This window comes from Sorex fumeus, unplaced genomic scaffold (genome assembly GCF_029834395.1).
Source record: "Sorex fumeus unplaced genomic scaffold, SorFum_2.1 ptg000051l, whole genome shotgun sequence".
Lineage (NCBI taxonomy): Eukaryota > Metazoa > Chordata > Mammalia > Eulipotyphla > Soricidae > Sorex > Sorex fumeus.
Window position 1 is genome coordinate 34,481,907 of NW_026606108.1, and position 15,870 is coordinate 34,497,776.

General features: G+C 42.7%; 3 protein-coding genes across 3 annotated transcripts in view; 1 reads left to right on the forward strand and 2 right to left on the reverse strand.

Annotated features, from left to right (window-relative positions):
- CATSPER3 (cation channel sperm associated 3) overlaps positions 1-15,870 on the forward strand; it is a 36,742-nt gene that overhangs the window by 10,787 nt on the left and 10,085 nt on the right. The window lies entirely within an intron of this gene.
- LOC130032878 (60S ribosomal protein L7-like) lies at positions 1,921-2,274 on the reverse strand. The gene has a single exon (XM_056124510.1). The coding sequence runs from the start codon at positions 2,272-2,274 to the stop codon at positions 1,921-1,923; it is 354 nt and encodes a 117-aa protein (XP_055980485.1).
- Positions 2,350-2,715, reverse strand: LOC130032877 (60S ribosomal protein L7-like). The gene has a single exon (XM_056124509.1). The coding sequence runs from the start codon at positions 2,713-2,715 to the stop codon at positions 2,350-2,352; it is 366 nt and encodes a 121-aa protein (XP_055980484.1).

Genomic DNA, 15,870 nt, shown 5'->3' on the forward strand with positions numbered 1-15,870 from the left:
TGCCACAGGGAACTGTGGTTTGTAGGCCTTGGGGAAGTTTTATGTTGTGGAAAAGATGCAGAATCAGGGTAAAACAGGCTTGGGTTCAAGATTTATTTAGCTCTCCAACTTTATTAGGTCTGAGAAGTTGGGCAAGACAAATGACTTCTCTGTGCTTCAACTACAGTTGTAAAATAATGTTACTTTACAGTAGCTGTGAAGAAAGTAGCATACTTAGAAGTTTCTGGTAACCACTGAACTCTGAGAAATGTTTGAAACTCTTAGGATCCCAGTGAAGGTAGCAGGAAAGACCTGAGAAGTGTCTGATCTCTTCTGGCTTACCCAAGGCTCTATTAAAGCAGGAAATGAAGACTAGGACTGAGTTGAAAACTGCCTGATCAGTCAACACGTGCGCCAACACACAGATTGTCTTGACAGAGATAGGGGAAGTATTGATTCCAGGCATTTAAGGAAATCCTGTCTTGTTTTTAGCAAACCATTAAGTTGAGCAGACTTGAGTGACCACACATGACAAAGAACGCATTAATCCAAGACCTCAAAAAGATGATAGCAGTAACAAAACCATAAGGAGTTGGAATCTGATTTTTCAGAATTCCTGTATTACATGATTTTAAATGTCCACTTTTCAACCAAAAAAGTTTTGACACATGAAACAACATAAGACTCCAAGAAAAATTAGTCTATAGCAGCAGTCCTTGAGGAAGCCCATGTGCTGGTCTTACTAGACAAGGATTTGAGACTGGTGTCGGAGTGATCATAGAGCAGGTAGGATGCCTGCGTTGCATGTGCTGACCTGATCATTGGCACCCCAAATGGTCCCCTGAGCACTGCAAAGTGTGGCACAAAAACACAGCAGCAGCTTCTGTGGAAATAACTCTGTATTATAGAATAGTCTTGAGAGCTTGCCTTGCAAATGTGTATGGTCATGAATTCAAACCTGGAGCATCTCCCAGGTGCCAACCACAATTCTGGCAGCTCTGCGCCTGGTGCTGTGAGAGTTATCAGTCTATATCACAGTGAGGTGTGTGTGAGCACCACAGAAAACAGCTGTGACCGCTGGTGAGTGTGCAAATGCCACAGCTGGGAAGTGTGACCCCTGGGAGCAGATGTGCAAGAACCGAAACTAGAGGAGTGTAAAGCTTGGTGAGCTCTAGGGCCGAGGGTGCAAGCACTCATGGTTGTAGGCCATGATAATACAGCTTAAAATGTGCCAGCATCACATGCAGGGGTGTGTGTGTGTGTGTGTGTGTGTGTGTGTGTGTGTGTGAGAGAGAGAGAGAGAGAGAGAGAGACAGAGAGAGAGAGAGACAGAGAGACTCCTAGTCATTACAACAAGGGAGGAAAAGGGAAGGAGAAGGAATGTGAAAAAAGTACTAAAAGTACTGATTTAATAAATAAAAATAGGGGCCAGAGGGATGGTCCAGTGTGTAGGGCTCTTGCCTGACATCCCATGTGGTCCCTGAACACTGTCAGGAGTAATTCCTGAATACAAAGCCAGGTGTAATCCCTGCACATTGCTGGGTATGACCCCCAAAACAACAACAAAGCACGTCTTTGGGAATCACCCTTTCAAAGGTTTTCTGTGTTCCCCCTTCCCTTGCCTTTGTTGTTACAGGGACTAAAGACCATGCACCTGTTTGTGGTCCTCATGAGGGACACACACTTCACACTTGAGTTGCACTCATGCTGGCCAGAGATCTTGTTTGTTTAGTTGTCCTTGAACACATTCCGGTTGCAGTGTGCAGTGCTCACACATGCCTGGCTCTAAGAGATGACAGGGCACAGTTGCTGTGACCATGAACGGCTCATGTAGGCAGCAGCCAGGATCAAAGTCAGGGCCTAACACTTGCAAGTCAGGTACTTTTTTTTTGAAAGCAATCATTTATTAACTGACCAGATAATAAAAATATGGTAGATACCTTAGTTCATCCGTCTAATCAGCAGGTTGATCTGGTCTTCTCTGTTGCCAGCATCTCCACCTTCTACAACATGGGTGGTCTTTTTCTTCATTCCACTCCGGGGAGAAGATAATTTGAAGGGCCAGAGGAAGTTGTTCGCCTCTTTGAAGCGCTTTCCACCAGTATAGATCTCATGAATCAGATCCTCCATGCAGACGATGCCGTATTTACCCAGAGTTCGCGCGATCAGTGCGTTATCCGTTAGGGCAATTCGCTTCTTGTGGATTTTGCCATAACCACGCTTGTAGATCAATTCATTTACTGACTTCAGGTTTGGGTACCCCCATGCAATATAGGGTTCCACGATCCTCAGCATGTTAATCAAAGCCTTGTTGAGTTTAACAAAGGTACCATTGAAGATCTGGTGAAGGCGGAGAAGCTGTAGCACCTTTCAGACCTTGGGGCTCACCCCATTGGTACCTCTGATTCTGATGACAAAAGCCAATTTGGGTTCCGCAGGGACGTAAAAGTTGCCAGCTTTCCTCGCCATCCTAGCCATGTGAATCTTTGTCCTGTACATCTGCCTATACTCCTTGTGATAAAGCTTAGCTTTTTCATAGATCAGCTTCCTCCTCGCCTTTCGAAGCATCTTTTGAGCAAACATCTTTCGCAGGTGCTTGATCTTCAGCTCTGCAAAATTCTTTCGCCTTTTCTTCAGGGTTTCTGGCACATCAGGAAGCTTCTTTTTCTTCTCTACGGCAGCCGCTGCTGCCGGCTTAGCAGGGACCTTCTTTTTCTTCTCTTCTGCGCCCTCCATGGTTCCAGTTGGAAAAGAGCAGTACTTTTTTTTTTCAATTAACTATTTATTTTTTAATGAATCACCATGAGGCACAGTTACAGACTTACAAACTTTCGTGGTTACATTTCAGTCATACAATGATCGAGTACTCATCCCTCCACAGTGCCCATTCTCCACCACCAATGTTCCCAGTATCCCTCTTACCACCCCCACCACATCCCCCCACCTCTGTGGCAAGGCATTCCCTTTTGCTTTCCTCTCTCCTTTTGGTGTTGTGGTTTGCAGTAGAGGTATTAAATGACCATCGTGTTCGGTCCTTAGTCTATTTTCAGCATGCATCTCCCATCCCGAGTGGGCCCTCCAAGCACCCTTTACGTGGTGATTCCTTCTCTATCTGATCTGCCTTTTCCCCCAGGGTGTGAGGCCAGCTTCCAAGCTGTGGCACAATCCTCCTGGTGCTTATCTCTACTATTCTTGGGTGTTAATCTCCCTTTCTATTACTTTATATTCCACAAATGAATGCAATCTTTCTATGTCTGTCCCTCTCTTTTTTTTTTAAATTTTTATTAGTGAAACACCATGAGGTACAGTTGTAGATGTACAAATTTTTGTGCTTGGGTTTCAGTTATACAATGATTGAGTACCCATCCCTCCACCAGTGCCCATTCTCCACCACAACTGATCCCAGTATCCCTCCCACCCCCCATCCCACCCTGCCTCTGTGGCAGGGCATTCCCTTTTGTTCTCTCTCTCCTTTTGGGTGCTGTAGTTTGCAAAAGAGGCATTGAGTGCAATCATGTTCAGTCTATAGTCTACTTTCAGAGTGCATCTCTCATCCTGGGAGGATCATCCCAGCATCCTTTACTTGGTGCTCCCTTCTCTATCTGAGCTGCCTTTTCCCCTAGCATGTACTGCTGGCCTCCAAGCCATGGAGTAAACCTGCTGGTTCTTATCTCGGTTATTCTTGGGTGTTAATCTCTTATTTTGTCGCTTTATGTTCCCCAGATGAATGCAATCTTTCTATGTCTGTCCCTCTCTTTCTGACTCATTTCACGTAGCATGGTACTTTCCATGTAGTACCACATGTATGTAAATTTCATGATTTCATCTTTTCTAACAGCTACACAGCTACATAGTACTCCATTGTGTAGATGTACCAAAGTTTCTTTAACCAGTCATCTGTTCTTGGGCACTCAGGTTTTTTCCAGATTCTGGCTATTGGAAACAGTGCTGCAATGAACAAATAAGTGCAGATGTCACTTCGACTATACTTTTTTGCTTCTCTGGGATATATTCCCAGGAGTGGTATTCCTGGGTCAAATGGGAGCTCAATTTCTAATTTTTTGAGAATTGTCCATACTGTTTTCCAAAAGGGCTGAACCAGTCAGCATTCCCACAAGCAATGAAGGAGGGTCCCTTTCTTGCCACATCCACACCAACATTGGTTGCTTTTTTCTTTTGGATGTGGGCCAGTTTCTGTGGTGTAAAATGATAACTCATTGTTGTTTTGATCTGCATCTCCCTGGTGATGAATGATGTAGAGCATTTTCTCATGTGCCTTTTTGCCATTCGGATTTCTTCTTTGAGAAAGTTTCTGTTCATTTAATCTCCCCATTTTTTAATGGGGTTGGATGTTTTCTTCTTGTGGAGTTCAACCAGTACTTTGTAGATCCTTGACATCAACCCCTTGTTAGATGAGTATTGGGCAAATATCCTTTCCCATTCTGTAGACTGTCTCTGTATTTTGGTCACTGTTTCTTTTGAGGTGCAGAAGCGTCTTAGTTTAAGATAGTCCCATTTGTCTATCTCTGTTTTCACTTGCTTGGCCAGTGGCATGACATCTTTGAAGATACCGTTAGCTTTAATGTCATGGAGGGTTTTGCTAACCTTGTCTTCAATGTACCTTATGGATTCCAGTCTGATGTTGAGGTCTTTAATCCATTTTGATCTTACTTTTGTACAAGGTGTTAGTCAGAGATCTGAGTCCATTTTTTTGCATGTAGCTGTCCAGTTTTGCCAGCACAATTTGTTAAAGAGGCTTTCCTTGCTCCATTTCACATTTCTTCTCCCTTATCAAAGATTAGATGATTATATGTTTGAGGGGAGATGTCAGTATATTCAACCCTGTTCCATTGGTCTGCAGCTCTGCCTTTGTTCCAGTACCATTCTGTTTTTAATTATTACTGCTTTGTAGTAGAGTTTGAAGTTAAAGGGGGTTTATTCCTCCTATTTTCTTTTTTCCAAGAATTGCGTTAGCTATTTTTGAGGGTTTATTGTTCTATATGAATTCAGGAGTGTTTGCTCCATTTCTTTGAAGAATGTCATGGGTATCGTTGTAGGAATCACATTGAATTTGTACAATGCTTTGGGAAGTATTGCTATTTTGACAATGTTAATTCTCCCGATCCATGAGCAGTGGATATATTTTCATTTTCTCATGTCCTCTTTTATTTCCTGAAGTAGCGTTTTGTAGTTTTCTTTGGAGAGGTCCATTATTTCCTTAGTTAAGCTAATTACTAGGTAGTTGATTTTCTGGGGTACAATTGTGAATGGGATTTTTTTTTCATCTCACTTTCTTCTCTCTCACTATTTGCATATAGGAAAGCCATGGACTTTTGTGTATTGATTTTATAGCCTGCCACTTTACTGTACAAGTCTATTGTTTCTAGGAGTTTCTTGGTAGAGGTTTTAGGATTCTCTAAGTATAGTATCATATCATCTGCGAATAGTGAGAACATGATTTCTTCCTTTCCTACCTGGATGCCCTTAATATCTTTTTCTTGCCTAATTGCTATTGCAAGTACTTCCAGTACTATATTGAACAGCAGTGGAGAGAGTGGGCATCCTTATCTCACCTCTGATCTTAGGGGGAAGGCTCTCAGTTTTTCCCCATTGAGGATGATGCTTGCTGTAGGCTTGTCTCTTTCTGACTTATTTCACTTAGCTTGATACTTTCCATGTTGATCCACTTATGTGAAAATTTCATGACTTCATCTTTTCTAGGGCGGAGCAATAGCACAGCGAGCAGGGCATTTGCCTTGCATACAGCCAACCTGGGTTTGATTCCTCCATCCCTCTTGGAGAGCCCGGCAAGCTATCAAGAGTATCCTTCCCACACAGCAAAGCCTGGCAAGCTCCCCATGGTGTATTCAATATGCCAAAAACAGTAACAAGTCTCACAATGGAGATGTTACTGGTTCCCACTCAAGCAAGTCAATGAACAGTGGGAGGACAGTGCTACGGTAGACAGTGCTATGTGCAACATCTTTTCTAACAGATGCATAGTACTCCATTGTGTAGATGTACCAGATTTTCTTTAACCAGTCATCTGTCCTCGGGCACTCAGGTTTTTTCCAGATTCTGGCTATTGTAAACAATGCCAAAATGAACATACAAGTCAGGGACTTTAAGCTGACAAGGCATCCTTAGACTCCAGGAAATCACATTTAAGATTTCCCTAAAGGGAAATATGAAAGCAATGTCTTATCAAGTAGAGAATGTTAATAGAGATTGAAAAACTATTTAAAAGAGCCAAAGTGAAGTTCTCTGGTTGAGAAGTATAGTAACTCAACAATAAAAAAATTTACTAGACAAGGTCAGTCACAGGTCTGAGTTAGGGGAAGAGAGGATTGATGCACTGAAATGGAAATTGATCAATGTGAGAAACAGGAAGATAAAATGAGCAGAGTCATGTGGGGAACTATCAAACACACATGCATATGGTAGGTGTCTGAGAAGAGAACGAGTGGAGAGAATCACGGTCACGGTCACGGTCCTCCCGTTGTTCATCGATTTGCTCGAGCAGGCCCAGTAATGTCTCCATCATGAGACTTGTTGTTACTGTGTTTGGCATATCGAGTACGTCACGGGTAGCTTGCCAGGCTCTGCCGTGTGGGGCAAGATACTCTCGGTACCTTGCCGGGCTCTCCAAGAGGGGTGGAGGAATCGAACTCAGGTTGGCCATGTTGGCTGCGTTCAAGGCAAATGCCCTACCGCTGTGCTATATGAGCAGGAATAATGGCTAACACTTTTCTATTGAAAAATCTTACTTCCAAGTAGGATTCACCTAGAGATTCACCTAGACACATCAAATCGCCATTGATACAAAAGAACTCAAGAATACCAAGAGAGATGTGATACCCAAGGTAAGACTCCTAGCAAATGCCTGAGAATATCCCAAACTTTCATTTCTAACTCATCTGTAGACCTAGTGTAAACAGAAAATAAATGTTTACAAGGTGAAGTTATAAATGACTAGGTTAATTGAGGTAGGATTGCCCAACTGTGGAGAGTCAAGCTGTAAAGAATAGGCACTTTGCTTGCCCTCAACTTCTCCCTCCATCTCTCCTCCCTCTTTCCCTCCCTCCTTCCTCTTTCCCTTCTTCCTTCCTCTCTCTTTACCTCCCTTCCTCTTCCTTCCTCCCTTCCTCACTTCATCCTTCCTTCCTTCCTCCCTTCTTCTTTCCCTCCCTCCCTCCTCTTTCTCCTTCTCTTTTCCTCAGTACTCCTTCTTCCTAACTCCCTTTATTTCCTTTTATCTATTTTCCTTCTTCACACTTTTGCTTGAAGAATTTTTTTTAAAACAACCAAGTGAAGCATGCAAAGAAACATGAAATATAAATTTTACAGCTGAGAAATGAACAGAATTGTCCTGGAGGAAGCACAGACATTAGAATTACTAAAGACTTGATGTAATCTGTATTAAATTTGTTTAGGTCGCTATAGGAAACCAGAACAATATTGGAACAAGTAAAGTATATTAGTAAAGATGTGAGAATTATTGCCAGACAGCTTAAGAGGGTGAGTTCATACCTTGTTCATGCAAGGCACCAAAGGGACTCCCCGAACTCTCCAAAGTGTGACTCCCCCAACCACTTAACAGTAGTAAGAATTACAGTTTGGCCTCAGAGGACTGGAGTGTGCTCTTTGTATGTCATCGGGTCTCCAGGTTTGATCCCCAGCCATTGCATGGCTCCTGAGAGTGACCCCTGAGCACTGCCAAGCATGACCCCAAGACAAAAACAAGAAATGGACATTGTAGAAAAAAAAGGTACCAAACAAATTCAGAAATTGAGAAGTACAGTAACTGAAATTTAAAAACCACTGGACCAGTGGCTTTCAACCACCTGTTCTCAAACAAGTTATTGCTACTTAACTGGCAGTGTGTTTCAGCCATCGTGATTCAGTCTGTGAATCGGTGTTGGTTTTCGGGCATAAAAAGGGTTGCAAAGCACCACAATAAAAAAGTTTAAGAATGAATTTGGACAGAAGAAATAATCAGTAAAGTGAAAACAGATCATTAAAATTTATCAGTCTGAGGAGCAGAAAGAGAAAAGAAAAACAAACACCGTTTACTTGCCACCATTAGAATATATCACATAATATTAACTCCAGGAGAGGCATAAATAAAATATGAAGGAATTCCAGCCAGTAACTTTACAAATTTGATGTGAAAATATACACACCAATGAATCTTGGTGAATTCCAGAAAGAAATATAAGGAGATCCATACTGAAATATACTATAAACAAGCTGTTGAAAGAGAATATGTAAAGTAGAAAAAAGAAGTCACCTATAAAGCATCCTCAATAGTTGGTTTCTTTTCAGAAACTGGATAGCAGAAGACAGTGAAATGACAAGTTTAAAGTGTCAGCAGTTAAATATTAATCACTTAATCACTTAACTTCCCGTTAATCGTCGATTTGCTCGAGCGGGCGCCAGTAATGTTTCCATTTGTCCCTGTCACGTGCTAGTGTAGCCCAATGGTGTCTGTTCGTTCTAGGAACATGAAGAGCCTCAAACCGATCATTCATGGTCTTGATGAAGAAGTCTGACCATCTGGTAGGTGGGCGGCCACGTGGTCTTTTGACATCCCGTAGAATCCAGTCAGTAACAGCTCTAGTCCAGCAGTCATCTTTAAATCTCATTACGTGACCAGCCCATCTGATTTTTGACACCTTGGCAAATGAGACAGCGTCCCTGATTCTTGATCGTCGACGGATGTCAGAACTCCGGATTCGTTCTCTCATTTGAGTGAAACGTGATATTCCAAGCATAGCTCTTTCAATTCTTCTTTGGGAGACCTGAATAGCATTCTCATCCTGTTTGCGTAGGGCCCAGGTCTCTGGGGCGTATGTTAATACAGGAAGAACAGTGGAATCAAAGAGATGTGCCCGGAGCCAGAGGTTCTTCGTCCTCTTAGCTATTTCTTCAATGCTCTTGAAGGCGTTCCAAGCCACTCTCTTCCTCCTGCGCAGCTCAGGTGCCAGGTCATTTGTCATGTTGACTTCTCGACCTAGGTACACATAGCTGTTGCATTTGGAGTTGGTCGTTCTGTTGAGAGCGAATGGGGCATCAGGAACGAGGCTGTTTCTCATAAACATTGTCTTTGTAAGATTCAGCTGTAGTCCTACCTTTCCACACTCACGGTCAAAGTCGGCCAGCATTTGTGCCGCTTGGCTGATGTTTGGTGTTATTAAAACAATGTCATCAGCAAAGCGGAGGTGGTGTAGTTGCCAACCATCTATCTTCACTCCCATTCCTTCCCATTCCAATCGTCGCATGATGTTCTCGAGGGTGGCACTGAAGAGTTTCGGTGAAATGGTATCACCGTGCTGAACCCCTCTCTTGACATCAATGATCACTTCTTTGTAGAATGGCGAGATCTTGGAAGTGAATCCGCAATACAGCTCATGGAGGATCTTGATGTATTGGGCTTGAATGCCCAGATTGGCTAGGGCTTCAATGACCGCTTCCATCTCAGCAGAATCAAAGGCCTTCTTTAAATCAATGAACGTTAGACAGAGCGGCATCTTGAACTCCCGAGAAACCTCAATGAGCTTGGTTATCGTGTGGATATGGTCGATGGTGCTGAATCCTTTGCGGAACCCGGCTTGCTTGCATGGTTGTCCTTCATCTAGTGTTCTGCCAATCCTATTTAGGATGACTCGAGTGAACAACTTGTAGATGACAGACAATAGGCAGATCAGGCGATAATTGCCAATGTCATGGATGTCTCCCTTCTTGAACAGTAGTACGGTCCTGCTGGTTTTCCATTGGGACGGAAACTTGCATTCAGACAGGTAGCGTGTGAAGAGCCGAGCCAGTGTATTGATGAGTACTGATGGCAGGTTCTTCAGGTGTTCAGGTCTGACCTTGTCTGGGCCGGGTGCTGTTCGTTTCTTTACCGATGAAATGGCGTGTCGGATTTCGGAAGGGAGAACGTTGGGAACGACATATCCATCCTGTGGAATTTGGTATGTCGGCAAATATTAGCAACCAGCAAATCTACGTTTGGCAAGCCCCCTATGACGTATTCGATATGCCAAACGCAGTAACAACAAGTCTCACAATGGAGATGTTACTGGGCCTGCTCGAGCAAATAGAAGAACAATGGGGGGACAGTGACAGTGACAGTGACCCCTCAAAAAATGGGGAGGATGTTCCCAGATAAAGTTGAGAGGTTATCTTCCTAATACACCAGCCCTCAAGAAATGTTAAATAGTCAGGAGGGGGAAATGGAAATTAGACAGGATTTTTAAGCCATACAGAGAAATAAAGAACACTGGACAAAAGGTAATGACATAAATAAACATAAATGTCTGTTTTTTTCTGGGGGGATTAGATTTATTTATTTATTTCTCACCTGGCAGATCTGACACTTTTAAGAACTGCTTCTGATAGCTTGGGAGCTATACCACATGGTTTTCAGGGGAAACATTGGTGCTGGGGATTGAATCCAGGCCTCAGTGTGCAAAGTCTGTGCTCAGCTCATCGATCTATTTCTCTGGCCCCTGTTTGACTCCTTTTTAAATGTGTTTAAAACACAAGTGCATAAGTAAGACTTGCAGTACTTTGAGGGCACACAATGCATGAATGTGTTTCATAACAATAGAAAAATAAAGGGAGAGAGTTGGGGCAGTCTTAGAGTGAAAATGTTACATACTGTTAAGAGTTATACAAATAAAATATGGATTGTTTTCCTAATGGATTAGAAGATTTATTAAGAAAGAGCCAGAGAATTAGTACAGCAGGTAGGGAGCTTGCCTTGTACTTGGTCAACCAAGGTTTGATCTCTGGCATCCCACATGGTCCCCCAAGTACTACCAGGAGTGATCCCTGAGTGCAGATCTAGGGTAATTCCTGAACATAGCACTGAGGGTTTGACGTGGCCCAAACCCTCCCCACACCAAAAAAAAGAATGAGACAGGGCCAGAGCAAGGATATTTGCCTTGCACAAGGCTGATCCAGGTTTGATCCCTGGCATCCTGTATGGTCCCCTGAGCACCACCAGGAGTAATTCCTGAGCACCACCAGCTATGGCCCCAAAACAAAAAAGAATAAAAGACAAAGAACATCCTAGATGGTTTTGATAGTTAAAGGGAAGAGGTCTTGGACAAGAGAGGTAGTTCAGTACATGGGAATGAGCACTTTTCACTGCATGTCCCTTGAGCATTGTCAGCAGTGATTCACAAAGAGCCAGAAGTAGCTCCCTAGCACTGTGGAGTGTGCCCTCAAAACCAAAATAGCAATAGCAGAGATAAGTACCAGGACGTTTACTCCATGGCTTGGAGGCTAGCCACACACACTAGGGGAAAAGGCAGCTCAGATAGAGAAGGGAGCACCAAATAAAGGGTGTTGGGAGGATCCTTCCAGGATGGGAGATCCGTGCTGAGAGTAGACTATAGACCGAACATGATTGCCACTCAATGCCTCTATTGCAAACTACAGCACCCAAAAGGAGAGAGAGAACAAAAGGGAATGCCCTGCCACAGAGGCAGGGTGGGATGGGGGGATGGGGGGTGGGAGGGATACTGGGATCAGTTGTGGTGGAGAATGGGCACTGGTGGAAGGATGGGTGTTCGATCATTGTATAACTGAAACCCAAGCACAAAAATTTATAAGTCTACAACTGTACCTCATGGTGTTTCACTAATAAAAATCAAGAAATAAAAATAAAAAAACAAAAATAGCTACTTTCTCTGAGGCTGCAATGATTAAGGCAGGATGCTGGCATAGATAAATAGATGAATGGGATTGGATACAGTCCTCAGAAACAGCCTAGTTTCCATGTAGCAGCTGGCACTGGAGGTGCCATGGCTGGTAAAGGGGATTAAATTCTTCATTAAATTGGCACCAAAATGATTGGTTGTCCATAGGGAAAAAAATAACATTGGTGCTCTCCCTCACTGTGTATAGTTGGATTAAAATTTTAATTTGAAAAGAGAAACATTAAAATGTGTTTAGAAGAAACACTTATAAATGTTTAAAAGAAAATATTGAATATTTATATGACCTCAGGAGGGAAAGGTTTCTTAAGATATAAAATATACAAATCTTGATGCACAAGTTTGGTTAACTTGATCCTATTAAAATTGTAAACTTCAGGGCTGGAGAGATAACACAGAAAATAAGGTGCTTGCCTTGCATGTAGCCAGCCTGGGTTTGGCACTACATATGGTCCTCTGAGCCCTGATCACTGGAGTGATCTCTGAACACAGAGCCAGGAGTAAGCCCTGAGCACTGGTAGGTATGACCCCATTCTCCCCCCAAATTAAACCTCTCATGATTAGGAAGGTAGAAATGTTAATCAACATAGAAGATTTCTGGTACAAAAGTAGCAAGGATTAGGATTATAAAAAATAGGAAGTATTGTCTTCTAAATCAATAAGAAAAGACAAAAAACTCTAGTGGAAATTTTGTTAAAAGATTGAGGGGGGCGCTGGAGTGATAGCACAGTGGGTAAGGCGTTTGCCTTGCATGCGGCTGACCCGGGTTTGATTCCCAGCGTCCCATATGGTCCCCCGAGCACCGCCAGGAGTGATTCCTGAGTACAGAGCCAGGAGTAACTCCTGAGCATCCCTGGGTGTGATCCAAAAAGAGAAAAAAAGAAAGATGAAGGGGGACTTTCGTTGGTGTGTGCCATACTCAGGACCTCATGCCTACCAGGCAGGCACTTTGCCCCTAAACCACAAAAGAGGCAGTTTGCTATTTTAACATACAGAAAAAAGGTGTGTTTCATTAGTGCGACCTCATTAGTCATTAGAGAAATGACAGCTAAAATTAAAAATAAGATACCACTTAGTGCTCATCATGCTGACTGTAAGTCTGTCAGGACGGGTGTGGAGAGAGCAGCAGCTTAGGTGCTTACCTTGCATGTGGCTGACATGGGTTCAGTTCCCAACGCACCATGCGGTCCCCTGAGCCCCATCAGGAGGAATCCCTGAGCAGGAGACTGGCATAAGCTTTGAGCATTGCTGGGCATAGTCGGAAAATCAAAAATAGAAAGGAGGAGGAGGAGGAAGAGGAGAAAAATTAATCTTTTAGGAACAGGTCGACCTCCACATTTCAGACCCTCTGCTTGCTCCTCCAACTTCCAGGTGAGGTTAAACTCCCAAGTGATGTCTCTGGGATCTTTTTGGAAGCAGAAGCCAATTATTCTCCCTTTCAATTTGGTCCTGGCAGCCTTCACACCTGACCTCTGCCATCTCAGCAGCCCCAACTTCACATCTCCTGAACCACTTTTACCTTGTCGCTGAGTGAAAATGAGCAGGGAAGGAAAAGAGCAATACCCAAACCAATTCCTCCAAGATTCACAGGGAGGTTATCCTCAAAGAAGGACCCTCAGCACAACAGCAGTGCAGAAGACACAGTGGGCAAGGCAGGCAGAAGCCCACCAAGCTCATTGAAAGAAAATAAGGATACACTGAGAAGCTCTGCAAACTCTCAGAGGATAATTTTATTTTTTAAATTTTTAAAATTTAATTATTATTTAGTTTGCTTTTTGGGTCATACCTGGCGATGCATAGGGGTTTCTCCTGGCTCTGCACTCAGGAATTGCTCCTGGCAGTACTCGGGGGACCATATGGGAATTGAATCTGGGTTGGCCAAGGCAAATGCGCTACCCGCTGTGTGCTATTGCTCCAGCCCTCAGAGATAATTTTAATAGCACCATGTTGAGGGGGTTTAATGAAATCAAACATTACCTATGTCAGGTAATCAAAATATAAAAAATAGGAGAGTAGAAGTGAGAAAACTACAATTAGAAGTGACAAATTAAGAGTATGATAGTTGATATTAAAAACAACTCAATAGAAGGTCTGAACAGCTAAGGAAAAGATCAAGAAGCTCGAAGATGGGATACAGGAAACCTAGAAAACAACAGAAAAGGGGGAAAAGTCTATAAAGAACAGCAGCACCCAGAGAATTATGGGATGAAACTTCAAGAGGAACCTTTTAAGAATCATCCAAGTCCCTACAAAAACAGGAAGGCAAATTTGATGGAGAATACTAAAGAAATTGTACATAAGAATGATGGAGAAGTGTAGATTCAAGAGACTGCAGAGTCTCAGCAAAAATAGCCCTTACTAGAAAAACTCTAAGACACTTTATTTAATCAAAATGACAAATCCAAAAACAGAAACAAAATGTTGAAAGCAAGCAAGATCAAAAATGGAACTTACAAAGGAGAATCCGTAAGATTCACAGCAGATCTATGAGAAATAGTAGGATGTAGAAAACAAACCTCAATGAGATGCACACCTTCACCAAGATTATTCTATCGGGATTATCGTTCAGATTTGAAGGAACAATAAAGAGCTTCATGGACAAGCAACATCTTAGGGAATTCAAAGCCTGAAACCAGTTTTGCAAGAAACATAAAGGAAGCTTCTCTAAAAGAAGACAAACTTCTCAGCATTTTGTCACTATGACATTCACTCATGGCATTCATGGCTGCTCTCAACTAGATCCAGAAAGACCTGTGCATTTCTAGTTTGCATAGTGATTTTACAATTTTTCAATGATAAATTAATGTTTCATGTTCTTTGTCTATTCAGGTGATGTTTTTAGGTATTTTTATTATGATCTTTTACCTATCAATGCCCGGATTTAGCTTTATTTGTCTACATGCGTGTAGATGTCACTACCTCACAATAATTCTGGGTTTTTTTTGTTTGACATTTGGGCCACACTCAGCAGTGCTAAGGGATTACTTCTGATGGTCTTGAGGGACTATATAGGAGCTGAGGATTGTATTCAGGCCAGCTGCATGCAAGGCAAGCACCCTACCTGCTGTACTATCACTCCAGGTCCACAGTACATTTTTATTAAAAATGTATTTATCGTATGTGGGATGTAAAAAAGATAGTAAGGGAAAGACAGATGGCCAATGTCATTAGAACCAGCGGTTTTGTCTATAGAATTGAGTTTACAGGGATGGAGGAGGGACCCTTGGGACACTGGTGCAGGGAAGTAGTGATGGTTGTGGTGTTGGAATGAGGTATGCATGAAAGATGTAAGCAGTGTTGTAAATCCTGGGACTTTAATAAAAATAGTTTGGGGGAAAAAAAGTCTGTCAGTTCTGAGTGTCACCTACAGAACTGAGTTTTCTCAGGAGGTGGGGGCAAGAGGGGAATTAGAGGCAGTGGGGGAAGGAGCTGACACTCTTGGTGGGTGTGGTGTAGAACATTGTAGGCCTGAAACATTACCCTTAACCGTATTGTGAATCATGGAGCCTTAAAAAAATGAAATGTGACAGCAGGAAGTAGGGAATGTAAGATAATATGGCGATATTAATGGAAATAGGTATTATAGCCATACAAGATAATTTAGCAATATCTAATGGAGGTGAAGTTTTATATATATATAAATATATATATATATCTTATTTGTTTTGTTTTTTGGGTCACACCCAGCTATGCTTGGGGCTCACTCCTGACTCTATATCCAGGGATCACTTCTGGCACTGCTCAGGAGACCATGAGGTGCCTAGAATCAACCCTTTTTTTGAGCCACACCTGGCAGTGCTCAGGGATTACTCCTGGCTTTATTCTCAAGGATCACTCCTAATGGGTTCTGAGGACCCTATGGGGTACCAGAAATGGAGCCCACTTTGGCCACATGCAAAGCAAGTGCCCTACCCATTGTACTATCACTCGAGCCCAGATACACATGCATATCTTATAACTAATTCCACTCCTTCGTATATAACTGAGAGAAACTTTACACATATGTATAATATAATGTGTGAGAATTATCCCAGCTTTGGGGGACCGGAGTAATAATTTAGCACATAGGTGCTTGTTGTGCACGTGGATGACCCAGGTTCCATCCCAGGCATCCTATTTGGTCCCCTAAATGACCCCTGAGTGTCGAACCAGGAGCAAGCCGTGA